The sequence below is a fragment of the Bacillus rossius genome, chromosome 1 (genome assembly GCF_032445375.1).
Source record: "Bacillus rossius redtenbacheri isolate Brsri chromosome 1, Brsri_v3, whole genome shotgun sequence".
NCBI classification, from domain to species: domain Eukaryota; kingdom Metazoa; phylum Arthropoda; class Insecta; order Phasmatodea; family Bacillidae; genus Bacillus; species Bacillus rossius.
Genome location: NC_086330.1, coordinates 51,453,445 through 51,470,104, shown reverse-complemented (window position 1 = coordinate 51,470,104; position 16,660 = coordinate 51,453,445). Strand labels below are relative to the sequence as shown.

The following is a 16,660-nucleotide window of genomic DNA, read 5'->3' as shown; positions in this document are numbered from 1 at the left end:
TTGTCATTGGTTATGGCCAGAGAGTTGAACGTATATAATAAAGGATTTTAATTGAGATAGTAATTTGTGAGAACATAGTTTCTGATTCATCCTTGATAGTGCACTGAAACTTTGTAACATTTGTAACCATGTTTTTATTTATTTATTGTGCTTGCAGGTGACCTAAGAATAAAGTGTGATCACCATGGCTATGATATTCAGCACGGTGCTAGCAGATGTCACCGTCGTTGTGGCCACATGCTTAGTTGCGGCGTATCTGTACTTCGCCAGCGCCTTCAGATACTGGAAGAGACGAGGCGTCCACTACGTTCCTCCCACATCAATATTTGGGAACATGGGTGGAGTAGCGTTGCAGAGGGAACACATTGGTGAATACCTCAAGAAAGTGTACGACAGCAACCCGGATCAACCCGTAGTCGGCCTCTTCGCCTTCAGGAATCCCATTCTGATGGTGCGTGACCTCGAAGTGGTGCAGAGCATCATGGTGAAGAATGCACATGCTTTCTTGGACAGACCCGTGAACATTTCACAGGAAAGTAACCCATTGGTTTCCAGGAGTCTCTTTGCTCTGAAGGGCAAGAAGTGGAGACACTTGAGAACGAAACTCACACCCACCTTCACCTCTGCGAAGATGAAGAAGATGTTTTATCTCATCAATGAATGCGGCAAGCAGTTACTGCCTTGCATAGAAATGGAAATGGAAAAAGGTATGTGTGGACCCTCTTTGAACTAAGAGCCTATGAGGGATGGTGTAGATCAGGAAAGGTCTGTTTACAATCATACTAGTGAGGATTGGTTTACAACCTGGCAGGTATAGTGTTGAAAGGATACTCTGCCATTTTATTTTCCCTTTTATAACTCGACGATTCTAACCGAAGACCTCGAATTCATGCTCAGCCTCACATGCCATAGTGACTTTTTTTTCATTTTATAATAGTTATAAAATTTGAACACTGTACCCCCTTACATGTTTTCTTCTGCCATACATATGTTCAACGGATATTTACGAAGTGTTATATAATGGGTGTAAAAAGTCATGCAAGAGATAATAACTACAAACACTTGCGCGTCGTTTTACATAAATTATATTACACTTAATGAATGTCTGTTAAAATATGAGACAGAACAACACATGCAAGGAACAAGGAAGGATATATATTATACATTCATAATCAGCCCCTAAATGATAGCAATGTCAAAAAAATGATAAAAAAAACCATGTGAGAACAATCCACAAAATGCAATATTTTTATATGTTATTAGTTTACTTTTGATTATTTGATTATTTAAAATGTTTATTTTAGTTTATTTTACCAACATTGATTTAATCCAAGCTGAACGACAGCAGATTGGTTTAGTATTGATTTTTTTGCCCAGAATTTTCAAAATATTCGAGACATAAATATTTAGTTAAATTACAAGATAGTGGGTAACATGATGGATGCTGCGTTATAATGAAAGAGACAGAGTAGAAAATGTTTACGAACTTAAGCTATTTTCATAAATCTGTAAGTTTATAGAAACCACTCCATTAAAAAAAAAACTCTGAAGCCTCGTTAGCAGAGGTTAAACAAACTGGCGAATCAAGAGTGTTCAAAAATGTCAGAATTTTTAAAAATAGTTTAGAAAATTTACAAATTATGTTTTAAAAATAATTTTTCAAGGACATAAGGGTCAAGTCAATGGCACGGTAGATCGAGATGATTCCACTTTTTCAAAGTGGCGTTCAGATAAACTTATATCTTTAGCCCATATTAAATATATTGTGATACCTCATTGGAACTTTAGTTATTGGAAGAACTATAAGGTTTTACATAATTTGTGTTTGATTATACATGTGATTGTTTCTTAAAAATGTTATTATTAGTAATAAAGTCAGTATCTCAATTGACTTTTCTATTTTTCACTAGGAAAGCATGTGATGGTGAAGGACACAGTGGCCAGATATTCCACGGATGTCATCTCGTCCTGTGCTTTTGGAGTCGACGGCAACGCTCTTGTGGATCCGAATAGCGAATTTCGAGCAACCACGAGGAAGATCTTTGAAATAACTAAACTACAGAATTTGGCTTCCACCCTCGTTACCCTTGCACCACCACTGATAAAAGCACTTAAGTTGGAAATTACCGATGACAACATCAACAACTACTTGCGCAAGTTATTCTGGGAAGTTGTTGACCACCGCAAGAAGAATAACGTTTCCCGAAACGACTTTGTGGATGTTCTGATGCAGATAAAGGACGAGGGTCAAGTCCGAGCAGAAGAAGATGCACATGACAAGGAAGAAATAAAGCAAGACAGTATGGACATTAAAAAACTGAGGATCGAGACGGTAGATTCGAGTAAGTGTAATTTGTGCATATTGTAAAGCTTAGATACTTAACAGATTTTAATCAATTATTACAAAATATAGTAAAAAAAATATAAATATAGATTTTGTTTCCTAAAATATTCTCCTTACAATTTCACACTAGAGTTTATTACTCGAACAATTTTACATATCAATTACCAGCATTATATTTGTTAATACGCCTTAAAAAATGCCTACATATTTTATTGATTACTATCTGACCCGACAGACGTCCTGTCATTCAATTTAAACTGGAATACTAAAGTAATAATAATTATTTCTATTGTTGTACATGTTTGTAATTTTTTATTATCTCTATAACATATTGTTTATTGTAATGCTTATTGAAACACAACATTATTAGTTTTTTTTCCTGGCACGTAAATAAACAATGCTGATGGTTTTTAGATACGGTAACAGGAGACATACAGTTGACCATGGGAAAAACATGGATTTTCAAGATAAATGCCACAAAACACTTAACGACTGCCCTTGCGATTTATTTATTGACATTGCAAAAGCAAGCAAACTGGAAATTGTAACCGTTTAAAGTCGAATGGGATGTCGTTCGGAATCATAGGGATGCGTGGAATCAAAACGTCTTCGCCTTTATACTTCCCTTTTAAAATTGTACTTCGATTACGTTGTTGATTTATTTCTTCACTGCAAGCCGGGTGCCATTTCAAAGACGTGGCTGGTTTATGTTTCGTAACATTATAATAACCGATCCAATTTTTAGTTGCAGATTATGTGGTGGTAATCCGGGCAATTCCAGGGAATTTAAAAATTCCGTTGGATAGTTGACATCATCATCTTGGTTGGTAACGGTATCAACCGATTTGTGTGTCATCAATTTGCCAGCTATCTTACTTTGAATTTGAAAATTCATTTTGTTGACATCGTTTTTTTCAGCCAATATAACACGTTCACTTAACCAAACATGATTTTTGTAATTTTCAGCAATGTTTGGGAAAACCATTTTTATGAGTTCGGTATTTGATTCAGTAAAGTGACAAAAATTTGCAGGGAATGTAATGTATTCAGACGATGTATCAACATGAATTTTGCCATTACCAATATCGAGCAATTGTTTGGAAAATACTTAACGACTCGCATATTCAATTTTAATTTTAGTGTCTTGATGTATTTCCATAAAATGGACCACTTCAATAATGCATTATGTTCGTCGGCTGGCGTTGATCGAGGCATTACTGGCAATGTTGTCGAAAATCACCTGCCAATAGAGTCATCGCTCCACCAAACCGGTTTTGGTTGTTTCGTAAATCTTTCATTGTGCGGTCTAATGCCTCCAAAGATTTTTTGTGTGTCATCGTGCATTCATCCCAAACGATTAATCTGCTTTGCTGCAACACTTTGGCCATCGCAGAATCACTCGAAATGTTGTAAGTTGGAGTTTCATAACCTTGCATGTTCAATGGCAATTTGAATGCAGAATGAGCTGTTCGACCGCCTTCCAACAACATTGCTGCAATACCTGATGATGCAAGTGCAAGTGCAATACAGTTTTGCGATCGAATCGTTGCCAAAATCAATGATATCAAGAATGTTTTTCCAGTTCCATCGGGTGCATCTAAGAAAAAAATTCCGACAGCTCCTTTGTTCACTACTTGCATTAGTGTATCGTAGGCGTATTTTTGTTGCTTATGTAGAAGGGGTGCGTGTCTTTGAACGGTTTCTCTTAATGTTTCGCAATCGTATTGGGTTTCGCGATACAACTAACTAATGCAAAGAGAATATAACGCTTCATTTTTGAACTTCAATGCCTTGCAATGTGAACATAAACGTTAATAGGTCCAATAGTAACGATTTGCTGTGAATTGTAATCGATTGCCACGTTATAAATGAATTTAGATCGTTGTGGATGAAATGCAACATTTCTATGTTCTTCATATCGATTACGTTCAACTTCATTTCGCGCTTAGCGTTTTTCATCAGTTTGACTTTCTCTTAAATATATTTGACTTGCGGCATTGCGAGTTCTGCGACCTATGTTTGTACGTCTATATCTTGGCATTTTTAATATCAAAATTTCAACTGAAAATTATAAGTGAATAAACTTAAAACCCCACAAATTTTCCGATTCAATCGACTGTACAGTGTGCACTAAGAAGTGAAAACCATAATTCGTTAACAATATGCAAAACCCAAGCAAAATGGTTTAATCTTACCTCGTCATACCTCGTCAAAGATATCATTCCGACCAGGGAGCTGGGTAAGGGTTATAATTAGTTCTTAATGCCGACCATGGTTTTCCATGATGAAGTCCTTGAGTCCGTCCGATACAACTAACTATTGCAAAGAGAATATAACGCTACGCTAGAATTATGAGATCTTTGTCAATGATATTGGCGATGTGCGATATGTCTGAACAACTGACAGACAACTGTCAAACAACTGACAGTTATTTCAAACATTCTTAGTAAAGAGTATATACCGCTGGGGCTAAGGTTACATTTAAAAAGTTTATAATAAAGGTAGTCGTTAAATTTTCTAAGTTTCTGCGCAATTTTCTTATTTGTTTTAAATGTAAGAACCTTTTACGAAGTATTAGAATACATAAATAAAAAAGAAGAATGAAATCGGTAAAGCCATTCTCAAGTTATAGCATGACCAGGAGAAATAGGGGTTAATTTATATATATATATATATACATATACATATATATAAATATGTGTGTTTAACATTACAATGTCAATTAATGAACAGTTTAAACACATGATCCTCCAAACTCCACATGACTCTCTTGTTGAATTATAGACGTTTCTCGCAGAAACATTACAAGATGTGATTCTTGTTATTTGTTGCAGAGCTGGAGGATGATGACTTCGTGGCTCAAGCCTTCATTTTCATAGCTGCAGGATTTGAGACTTCTTCTTCAGTCATAGCGTTCACACTTTACGAGTTGGCAATAAACCCTTCCATTCAAGACAAGCTGAGGAGAAAATTGATGACTGTTCTAGAGAAACATAACTCAGAAGTTACCTATGAAGCAATAGCTGAGATGGATTACCTGGATATGGTCATTTCGGGTGAGGATTTGTTTAACGCATTATTAGTAGACTAAAAGGTTTAGTTTGGAATTAATTTCCCAACCACTTTATTGCTTTAAGCTGCTGAGTGAAGGAATTTAAATGCAGTAAATGTTTTGGTATAGCACATTTATGAAGTTGTGGCATATTACCATGACTTCCATGTTGACTCTGTCTTTGGAACAGTTGCATGTTAACAAATTATGGACAAAATGTACTTTAGCCATACTCTGGAACATTAGATAATTTTCCTAAAGTGAATGCTTTTTTTCAGAATATTCAAATAGTTTAGTACACACGGATATCTTTCTTTGTATAAGAAAGTGACACATTCTTGAACATTTTGAACTATAGTAAAATAAGTGTTATCTGAATGACCATTGAGTATACTAGCAACAAGAATACTAGGATTTTACAACGTTTTTTATTCTCATCATTTATTCACGAAACGTCTAACCTCACTTATATAAATAAATTAAAAAATACTTTTTAAATAGTTCATAAACACTTAATTTAGCAACTATACTTATAGTTGCTAAAATTTCAAATATAAACCAATTTTATTCAAGAATAAAACTAGATATCAAGTTCACTATTGCAAAATACTTAAAGTGATAGAAATGGAATAGTATGGTGAAGCGAGGCGAGGCGAGGAAAGGGAGGCGCGATTTATCCCGCGGGGATTAGTTCCATGTTGTGTAATGCGTATGCGCCCACTGCAGGAGATAGGCGAGGAGAGGAAAAGAGGTGCGCGACTCCCGAATAGTCTGGAGGGCAAGCGAGCGGCGCGACTCGGCCTCTTCCGGGACTACTCGGCTCTTGGCTGAGACACAATGCACCCCACGAGGCCTATGATCATATGGAATACTTTACTAGATGCCATTAAAATTTTACTCACTGTGCAAAAAAAATATATATATTTTGTGTTTAGAAAACTACCACCAGAAGAAAAATTAAAATAGTAAAACAAAGTGAGGACAGTAGATCTTTGAGGAAATAACCATCCGTGATGTAAATTTTTTTTTTTTTAAATTTTTATCAGAGAATATTTATTCAGTAAATGTTTTCACTGTTCTCAGCTAGTACAACGTTTTGTCGAAGACAATGGCGATTCAGTAGCACCAATGCCTCTGAATCTCTCTAGAAAAATGCAAGATCACACAGCTTTTTTCCGACCTCATCTTTATTGATTTTCATAAAAATTAACATATTTCATCAGCACTAAAACATAAATTTGTACTACAAACAATTCTTAAAGAAGAAAATATAAATTTCAGATTACAATAGCAACACTTAAGCAAAGATAAAAAGAAATAAGACAGAAAACGTCTTAAGTACTAAATGTTCAGTGTAGGAAAATATAAAACAAATAATCAACCTATCTCAAGGTCTTATCATCGTAGATACGAGGGAGGACTAAAAAAAACGTATTTTTGTCATAAAAATGTATTTATTAACTTTTCACAAAATTCCTTCAGTTACTTTCAAAGTACTCTTCATTAGATGCGATCTACTATTTCTCCCCACTGTTTGAAGCATTTCTAGAACTCTTCAACTTTGATATCCTCTAGTGTCCTTTGCGAAGCTGTTTTTACCGCTTCCACATCATCAAGATGCTTCCCTTTTAGATTTTTCTTCATTATCGGGAACAGGAAAAAGTTGCATGGGGCCAGGTCTGGCGAATACGGTGGGTGGGGATCGACAGGTTACCCCTGAGAGACCAAATAGCGGTTGACATGTAAGTCCGTGTGTGCGGGGACATTGTCCCGATGAAGGAACCAGTCAACTGATCGCCAAAGTTCCGGGCGTTTCCTCCGCACATACTCTCGCAAACGTTTTAAAACTTCCAAATAAAAGTGCTGGTTAACAGTCTAGCCAGAGGGAACAAATTCCCGGTGCACAATTCCACGAACATCAAAAAAGACAATGATCATCGTCTTAACATCCAACCTCACTTGTCTTGCTTTTTTTTTTTGGTCTGGGTAAGTTGGGAATCTTCCACTAGCTTGACGCTTGTTTAGTTTCTGGGTCACACTCGTAACATCAACTCTCATCACCTGCTATGACTTTGGTCAAAAAGTATGGATCACTTTCAATCTCTTTTTTTAAGTCCTGGCTCAAATTCAACCTAAAGATTTTTTTCATCCCTTTTTGAGATGGCGAGGAACAAATTTAACGGCAACGCGTCTCATTTTCAAATCCTCAATCCAAATCCACTAGTACGAGCTTCAATTCACTCCTGTCTCTTCTGAAATTTCGTCAATCGTGAAACGACTAGCCTCGTTGATTTTTTCAAAGTTTTGATCGTTTCGAGATGTTAAAGGGAGCCCAGAACGAGCATGGTGTTCAACACTCATCTCACCATGTTTAAAGTACCCAAACCACTAGAAATTTTGTGAGCGGCTCATAGCATCCTACTTGAAAGCCTGTTAGGAAATTGGTATGCTTCTGTTGCCGATTTTTCAAGAAGGAATCAAATTTCAAACACACTTTTTGTTCTTTTAAATCTGTCATAACAACTTCGCAGGCAGAACATGAGAACAGTAAGAACAAAAGTTAACCTACAAACTGACGCCGTCTGGGAAGCAATTTAGTGAAGGTATCAACTATCCCTATCTAGCGGTAAAAATATCTACTAAGCTCAATAAATATCTAAGCCCAATAGAATACTTAGAATACTTGATATTTATAAAAATATTCATCTAAATTCCAAAGCAGAAATTATACTTATTTGGCATGATTTAGAAACTGAAAGTTAACATACATGCGAAAGTTTTTCTAAAAAAAAAATGATAAAAAAGCGTAAAGTAAGATGATAATAAAAATAAATAATACACGGTATTTTCCAATGTGTAGGCTACATGATTAAGTAAAAGCGACATACGTTTACAGCGGAATGAGGCCACGGGAGGAAATAATTGCCATGCCTGTCAACTGTCATGGCAGTATTTGTAAAGAGGAAGAAGGCAGTCGGCACCTGGTTGTAGGCTGTGTATTAGCTACCCAAAAACATGACAAGTATATCAGGCTAAATGAGTAGTTCATCCTTATGTTTGTGGTGGAATGTTTTCAACCTGATCTATTATATATTCTTTCACCACGTTTTGAACAAACCTTAGCATCAGATGAGCCCTGCGTTGTGCGTGTGCTGTTTGACAAACACGTAATTGTAACTACGTGATTGATTTTCTTCCTGTAAAATTACGGCTAATTAATTTTGCTGGTGTTAGTTATGTACCTGAATAACCATCTAAACAACCTTTCTATAAATTTACGTCACAGAATGTTCGCAGTGAAAAAAAACTACACAAAAATAAACTTAAAATCTAAAACTTTGAGAATTTTTTTCATCACCCATTTGAAAAAAGATATATAATTTACAATGGTTATAAACTACACATTCAGAATCATAACCTCACTTATATAAATACACTTGAAAATACACTTAGAAAGTTTATCAACACAATTTATATCAATAATATTTACCATAAATAATTTTTTTTTCTTTATATGAACCAGCATTCAATATCAATCACTTAAGTATATGATTTAGAAGCACATACATAATTTTTTTTTGTATGTAGCCTTTTTTAAACATGTCATTTTTCGTTGCATGGTGCGTGCGCATCATAAACATTCACTCTCATCAATTTATCATAACGTGCCTAAAGAAGTATAACTTCAAAAAATTCTTACCAGTAACTACAGGTATTTTAATTTTCTAATATTTTACAATGGTATGCCCTAGAATAGTTATAGATACATTTCATGTTTATATGTTTTAGTGTGGAACAGCTATAAAATAATTTGCCTGTCTTGCATGTAAATATGATTTTATTTTGCAATAGTGTAGTTGATGTTTAGTTTAATTCTTGAATAAAATTGGTTTTTATTTAAAATTTTAACAATTATATGTATATAATTGTTATATATTGTTATATTTGTAAAGTATGAGCAAGAGTTATAATTGTAATCACAATCGGTCTATAGTAAAAGAACATTAAAACAATGCTACAAATGTTATCAATTAAAAGAACTGCAAAATATTCCTAAATAATTATATTAATTAATTTGATGTTTACTTCTATATATTATTACTTAAGTCCATTACGTTTCCATTACTTAATTGAAAAAACTTTCTCCCATTTTTTGGGCGTCATGTTGCCGAAATAAATGCTTCGTTTTAACTGAAGTTGCAGGTAAAATGACGCATTGTGGTAAGTCTAGTTTTTGTTCCATCCACTGCAGTACAAATAGTAAAATGCGTAACTACCAGTTTCATGAATAATTCATATTAATAAACTGTAGTGTGTACAAATGCAATCCCAGCTCAGTATGTCAAGTTGTAGACTTTTATTTTAAGGTGCGCCATTTTCCCTTAATATCCCCTATGCAGTAGCGAAAAACGTGTTCCCTGCTGTATTGCTGGCCGCCTCGTGCCAGTGGGTGCCAAACTGGTCGCCGCGCTTCGCTTCTCCTCTCTTCGCTTCGCGCCAGTGGGCGCGCACCCTTACATTTTGAAGTAGCTCGTTACTTGAGACATATGCGGTTTTCCTAAAAAAATGTTTAGTGAAATTTGTATGCACATCATCACAATGAGGATGCCGCAATTTAAATAATACGAACTAAGACCGTGTCCGAATTCGCCTGAAGTATATACGTATACATATTTGTGCTCGGAAGTGACTTCACGAGAGCTGTCTGAACTGCAAGTGAAGTGTACAGGTGTGTAAGTTAACGAATCTGTGTACTTCTCGCGCAATTACAGGTAAATAAATGTCTTTAATAAAAAGTTTTGTGGGCTATGTTTAGTAAAATATTTAAGACTTTGAAAATAAATTTAGCATTATTTTTTGGCCAGAAATTTTTCAATTAAATAAATATAATAAAAATATTTGTTACGTAGTTTCAACAAATACGTGGATTTAAATACCAATTGTAACTACCAAACACAGGTAATACCATAAAGTAAACTCTATAAATTCGTGTGTCACTTATGAAGTGTTAAAAATTACTAATTTCAGTTAAACAAGGTTTTATTATTAAAATTTATTTCCTTAAACAACAACTGTGTACTTAATTTAGGGTACGGTTTTAACACGCCAGAGAAGGGAGTGAAATCTGTATTCCGTAGTTGCAGATGGCTACAAACGAGGTTCGAACTAGACTTCTAGAACTGGTCCAGGCAACACGACGTTGGTATGTAAATCTAACGTAAATTAATTACTGTTCCAGAGACATTGCGCAAGTACCCAACTGTACCAATACTGGCAAGACAGTGTTTAGAAAACTTCAGGATCCCAGGAACCGACATCACAATAGAAAAAGGAACGAGTGTTATGATTCCTGTGCTGGCAATACACTCTGATCCTGCCATATACCCGGAACCAGACAAGTTTGATCCTGAAAGGTTCAACTATGAAAATAAAAACAAACGTTCCAAGTTTGCACACATTCCATTCGGAGAAGGACCAAGAATATGCATAGGTAAGATCATACAATAACCACTTCTACCTTTTAGTATACTAGCTGAGCCGGCGAATTTGTAAGCACCGACATAATTATTCACATAGGTTATTTGATATAAAAAAATTAAAAAATGATTTTTTGAGCAACAACTTAAAAAACCAAAATGAATCCAGCTATGGCTGGACATTCATTAATCAACTAACAAATCAATCATCATGTTTAAAACTTCTAAAAATTTACTTTACAATCAAAAAGTAAGTAATGATATAACTCGGCAACTTAGTAATTGACCTTAGACCTTTCCGTTTCACGCAGCTTTTCCCTCCCTAACTCCCACCCCTCCTTCCCCCCGAATCGTCTGCAGGTAGGGGAGGGCCACTCCTTCTTCAAGGACAACGTACACAAAACTAGAGGTGTAAAAGTAACGAAAAAAAGCTTACACGTATGTATTCGTTACTATATAAATTAGTACTCCTACTTTCGTATCGTTACGTTACTCGTTATTTCTGATACCGCATAACATGCTATGTTATGTTACAGCAACGAATCGAGTCGTATTGCGTACGCGTACAGTATGACATCGTGTAAATTATAATAAATAGAATATAAACAATTAACAATATTTGATATTTAACAGTTTTTGTTAACCAAGAAACAATTAAATCTCATTAGAGCGGCTTTTTAATATTATCTATTTTAAGATAAGAACAAAAAAACGTGAAAACACGCGATACGAAAAAACAAAAACATACATATTTATAATTTAAAAAAAATACTTTCTTACGTTGTTTGTGTTCCAATCTCAAACTTTGTCTACACACACAATATCTTTAATAAACAGTAAAAAAACTTGGACGACGAATTTCCAAATATTGGACTTTACTTAATAAACAAACATCGTTCTTTGTAACGTAAATTCATCGAATATGCGCGCGCATGCGTAAAACATACGAAAAATGTGAGTAACGAGATGCAGCCGTGTGTAACGTTTCGTTACTCGTTAAGCTGGACTCCCAATCTTCCGTTTCATCCGTCCGTCACCCGTCCGTCCGTCAATCACGTCACCTGCAGCCAATCAGATGGCCCGAAAAATTCCATCCGTCCGTCCGTCAAAACCTTGCCAAGCTTTAGCTTTTGACGGACCAACGGATGGTCCACCGCCTTGTTAAGTCGATCGTCTTCAATACGACTTTCCGAAAACAGTATTCGATTTTTTTAATTTGCAATATATAGAAGGCTGTGTCGTATTGACCGATTATTATTGTCATAATAACGGTAAAGATTGCTTATGAGAATGAGCTTTTCGGAAGAAATGCTGATAAATTACGTCCGGGAAAGAGAGCATTTGCATAATATATATAGCAAAGACTATCGGGATAAGTAACTGAGAGAAAAAGCCTGGATAGAAATAGCTTCTTTCTGTTTCCTTTGACGCAGTAATAAAAGAAGTATAATTTTTTATTGCTGGCTAATGTTATTTTTAAGTCGGCACCCGTTTAATCTACTTGTCAAAGCACGGTTTCCGTCTGTCAACTTATTAACACATTCATAAAAACAAAAGTTAATTATCCCAAGTAAATTATTTTCACCAAACGTTTACCTATAATTGAGAAAGTATGTGGCGGAAAGTTGTAGCACTGATATTTTTGAATAGTGACGGACGGACGGATGGCGGATGGTTGAGAGTCGGTAATAATTGCCGAGAGAAATAAACGGACCGAAATTGACGGACGGATGAAACGGATGATTGGGAGTCCAGCTTTACTAGATGGCGCACCCGTTACTCAGTACCGAATACTTACGGTTTGCTACAGCTCTGCCCAAAACACTTCACTCTCTCCGCGATGTGGCTGAAAGGTATTCCTACTAACGCAACCACCGCATCGTGTAAACCGACCTGCGAAGCACTACCTTGGGAACGGCGTGTCCAGACAGCGCACAACTGGCAATTGATCCCCTCCACTCCGCTCCGCTAGAATCACGTGACCGCCGCCTGACACTGGGGTCTGCGCTGGTCGAAAACAAAGTTGCGGACTATAGTAAACAAAATGTAAACAGAAAAACAAAGAACGACCTCTCTCTATGTCCGCCGAGCGAAACTTGTGAAGCCTTGGAAATTTTCTGTTATTTTTTTACAAATCTATATAACTTAATTTTATATATATATCTATCGAAGGAAGATTACCTATTGTAGCCGTTACCATGGTGCGACTTCCAAAAATTTTAATATAGTTTTTAGTTTCATGATCCATAGACCCTAAAACCATTGTCAACGCAAAAGGGTATACGTATATGTATATATATATAAATAATATAAAAAAGAAAGTTTGTGTGTGTTTGTCATCTACGCATTCGCAAATCGTTCATCCGATTGAGTTGTAACTTTGGACACTTGATCTTCAAAACACAGGAAGAACTTCCAATAAAACCAACCCTTAAAGTAGAAATTAATTATTCTTGATAAAATTTCATCATTGCATTGATAACTAATCGTTTATCTGATCTCTATGAAATTTTGTACGATTGACCTTTGAAACCATGGAGGTATTATTAGTACATGGAGTGGTTGTCTGTTCTGAAGTTAAAGTCAACAGGTTAGTTATTGAGTAACAAAACAAGCCGTAGCTGTATAATGGTTAACATGCTATACATTTGTTTAATAACTTGAAATAACTCACTAGGAAGAATAGTAAAGATGTCATCAAGTTATGATTATTGCTAAACAAATACCAACACATCTGCAAGAAATTAGGGTTGAACTTCATTATAGACATAAATTGTTTTGCTATGCAGATATGAGAATGATAACAGAAATATACTTATATAGATAGATAAGCAGATAGGTATAGTGATAGTGAGATAAAGAGCGTGATATATAAATAGAAAAAGATACATAAATATATATACATATAAGATATATAATATAGATATATAAAGAGATAAAGGATTACATATATAAAGATATGGATAATTATACATCTATATTTACATAGAGATGAACAGATATATAGATTTAGAGAGATAAGGAGAAAATATGGAGGTATAGATAGAGTGATATATAGAGATATATAGACAGAGATAGATAGATTAAAAGAGATGCAGTGAAATGGAGTGGCTAATAGAAATATATACACCTAGATATATTAGATATAAATACATTTATAAAGCTATAGTGAAATAAATAGAGATAAACATAGAGAGATGCTTTGTATGTGTGTACAAAATCCAAAAAGTTACAAAAATAATAAAAGAGGCATTGCAACACATGCCGGGCATTAGCTAGTGTTGGTGTGTGTGTATACAAATACACACATGACATTTTTATAGACACACAATAACTTCCGTAATTTTGAACAAATCACTTTCAAAATAATACATAAAATATGAAAACGCAAAATGTTGGTCAAGTTCGTTAATGAAAATGGGGAAGGTATTTTGAAAAAAAAAAAAATGTTAGAACTCCCATTATATGAAAAATATCATATCCGTTTGAACGTATTATAACTCGTAGCAGTAATACTAACTCTTAAATAAATTTTGTATACAACCAACTATAACTGCAAGGGGTGGAAAAGACAAGAGTTGAAGGAAAAAAAATTAATAACTCCCTTAGTAGTCACACTATTAAATCCATTTATATTGTTTGGAAGTCTTATATATATATTTGGTTGAAATTTTGGTCTAAAACATATTTTTTTTATACAGCCAACCTTTGCTGCGAAGTTTGGGATAAACAGGGGTTAAAGAACAAAACGCTCATAGTTCCTTTAGTAATCACACCATCAAATACGTACAAATTGTTTGTAAATGTTATTATTTTTATCTAAAACTTTTGTCTAATTACATTTCTGAGAAGAATAACCATCCCTGCAAGAAGTTGAAAACAACAGGGGTGGAAAAAATCATGATTTACGTTGCGTATGCTATTAACTACGTTCTTATTTATTAGGAAACTAAAAACTATTATCTGCAAATTTTGTCCTAAATATTTTTTATACGACCAACTATTAATGGAATAGGAATAAAATAACGGATTGAAGGATAAAAAAGTTAATATATTCGTTTGTAAGTACACTATCAAATCCATTCAATTTATTTGTAAACCCTACAAACATTTTCTAAATTTATTCCGGAAACAATTCTTGATACAACCAACCATTGATGCTAAGGGAAAAATAAACAAATTTTAAAGGTAAATAAAAATCATATTGCCCGTATTAGGTAAACTATAAATTCTATAACAATACATTTTAAATTTTTTTAAAATTATCTAAAGATTTGGTAAGAAACAATTTTTTATAAGTCGAAGAATCACTGCGGGAGGTTGAAAAAACCAGGGGTTGGAAGCAAAAGAATAAATATAAATTCTGTACCATGTTCACGAAGAGAAAAAAAAATTAGTAGGTAAACAATATTGTATTTTTTATAATTTATTGTAAAAATTATAAACATTATCTCAAATTTTTTGCGCAAACAATTTTGGATGGAAAATCTATTGGCGTAAAAACAGGCGTTGAAATAAAAAAAATCATTACTCTTTTATCAATTCGTTCCAATTTATTTTAAACCACATTAATGTTATCTTAAACCATGATTCAAAAAAAAATTTTATACGACCACTTATTAGTGCACGGGATGAAAACTAGTGTTTGAAGGTGAAAATAAATTCATAACTACCTTAGTAAGCATACTATGAAATTCAATGCAAGATATTCACTGCTGTATGCCTTGAGTTAAAAACATTCGAAACATTTCGCTGCATGGAATATGAGAAAATTTTTTAACGATCATTGTAAAGTACATTAGGTTCTTAAAATGGTCAGAATATTTATAAAGGATTCCAGGATATTTCCAGAAGAAAAATGTACTTCAAAATCTACCTGCACTGGTAGGCTGTTTCCAAAGGGATTATTTTATTGTATAGTATTCTTGAGTAATTTAAATATGAATTTTTTTTTCAAACACTGAATTTATTAATACATACATGGCGTGTGTAAGTATAAATGTACAGTTAAGTAATGCTTAATGGAAATATGTATTTGGTATATAATTATCATAACTTCTAAACAGTTACAGAATGTCAAGCCAGTAGCCTGAGTATGTTTTGAGTTAAATATTAATGTATGGACAGAATTAAAAAAAACTTTATTTAGTGGTTTATTTATCTAATTGACCAAATGAGAAAACATTTTTTTATGCATTATTATGCAAAATTTAAAGACAGAAACTACGACTTTTTAAAGTTGTACTGATGTATTGATAATTTTTTTTGTAAATTTGGTCCATTTCACAATGTCGTAATTGCAATGATTAGATGAGAGAAAACTAAATGATTATTAAATAAAACATCAATATCAACATTTAGAAATGGGAATGGATCTAGAAAGGACAAAACATATTTTAAATGGTAAAAACTGATAACAAACCCACAAAATATATTTTATAAGAAGCTTAAAGTGAAGTCCTCAATGCGAGTAAATAAAATATTGTCATAGTTTATTTCAAAATATTTATGAGATCATCTTAAATTACTCTCGTCTTTGCATGGTTTTTTAACTGTGCTAAACATCACGATAGGGGTTAATAATGATAATTTAACATTCAAGGAAGACTTTTCATTCTAAAAAAAATTGATGTACAAAACGCAGGACTGACTTATTTGCATATGATGTGAAGCCACTTTTGCTTTATTCCTTGATACAATGTATTGTAATTAAAGCATTTTCAGGTAAATAACCAGGTATGACAGTTCAAATAGAAAACATAAAAAAAATAATCTGAAAAATTCACA

The 16,660-nt window shown here is 34.0% G+C and overlaps 1 protein-coding gene across 2 annotated transcripts in view; it reads left to right on the top strand.

Moving 5' to 3' along the window:
• LOC134535896 (cytochrome P450 6j1-like) overlaps positions 1-16,660 on the top strand; it is a 64,518-nt gene that overhangs the window by 41,788 nt on the left and 6,070 nt on the right. For both annotated transcript variants that reach the window (XM_063375261.1, XM_063375269.1), the window contains exons 2-5: positions 158-707; positions 1,911-2,342; positions 5,179-5,400; positions 10,636-10,887. In XM_063375261.1, coding sequence (XP_063231331.1) covers positions 185-707; positions 1,911-2,342; positions 5,179-5,400; positions 10,636-10,887 — 1,429 coding nt within the window. In that variant the 5' untranslated portion in view covers positions 158-184. The remainder of the gene's footprint in view (positions 1-157; positions 708-1,910; positions 2,343-5,178; positions 5,401-10,635; positions 10,888-16,660) is intronic.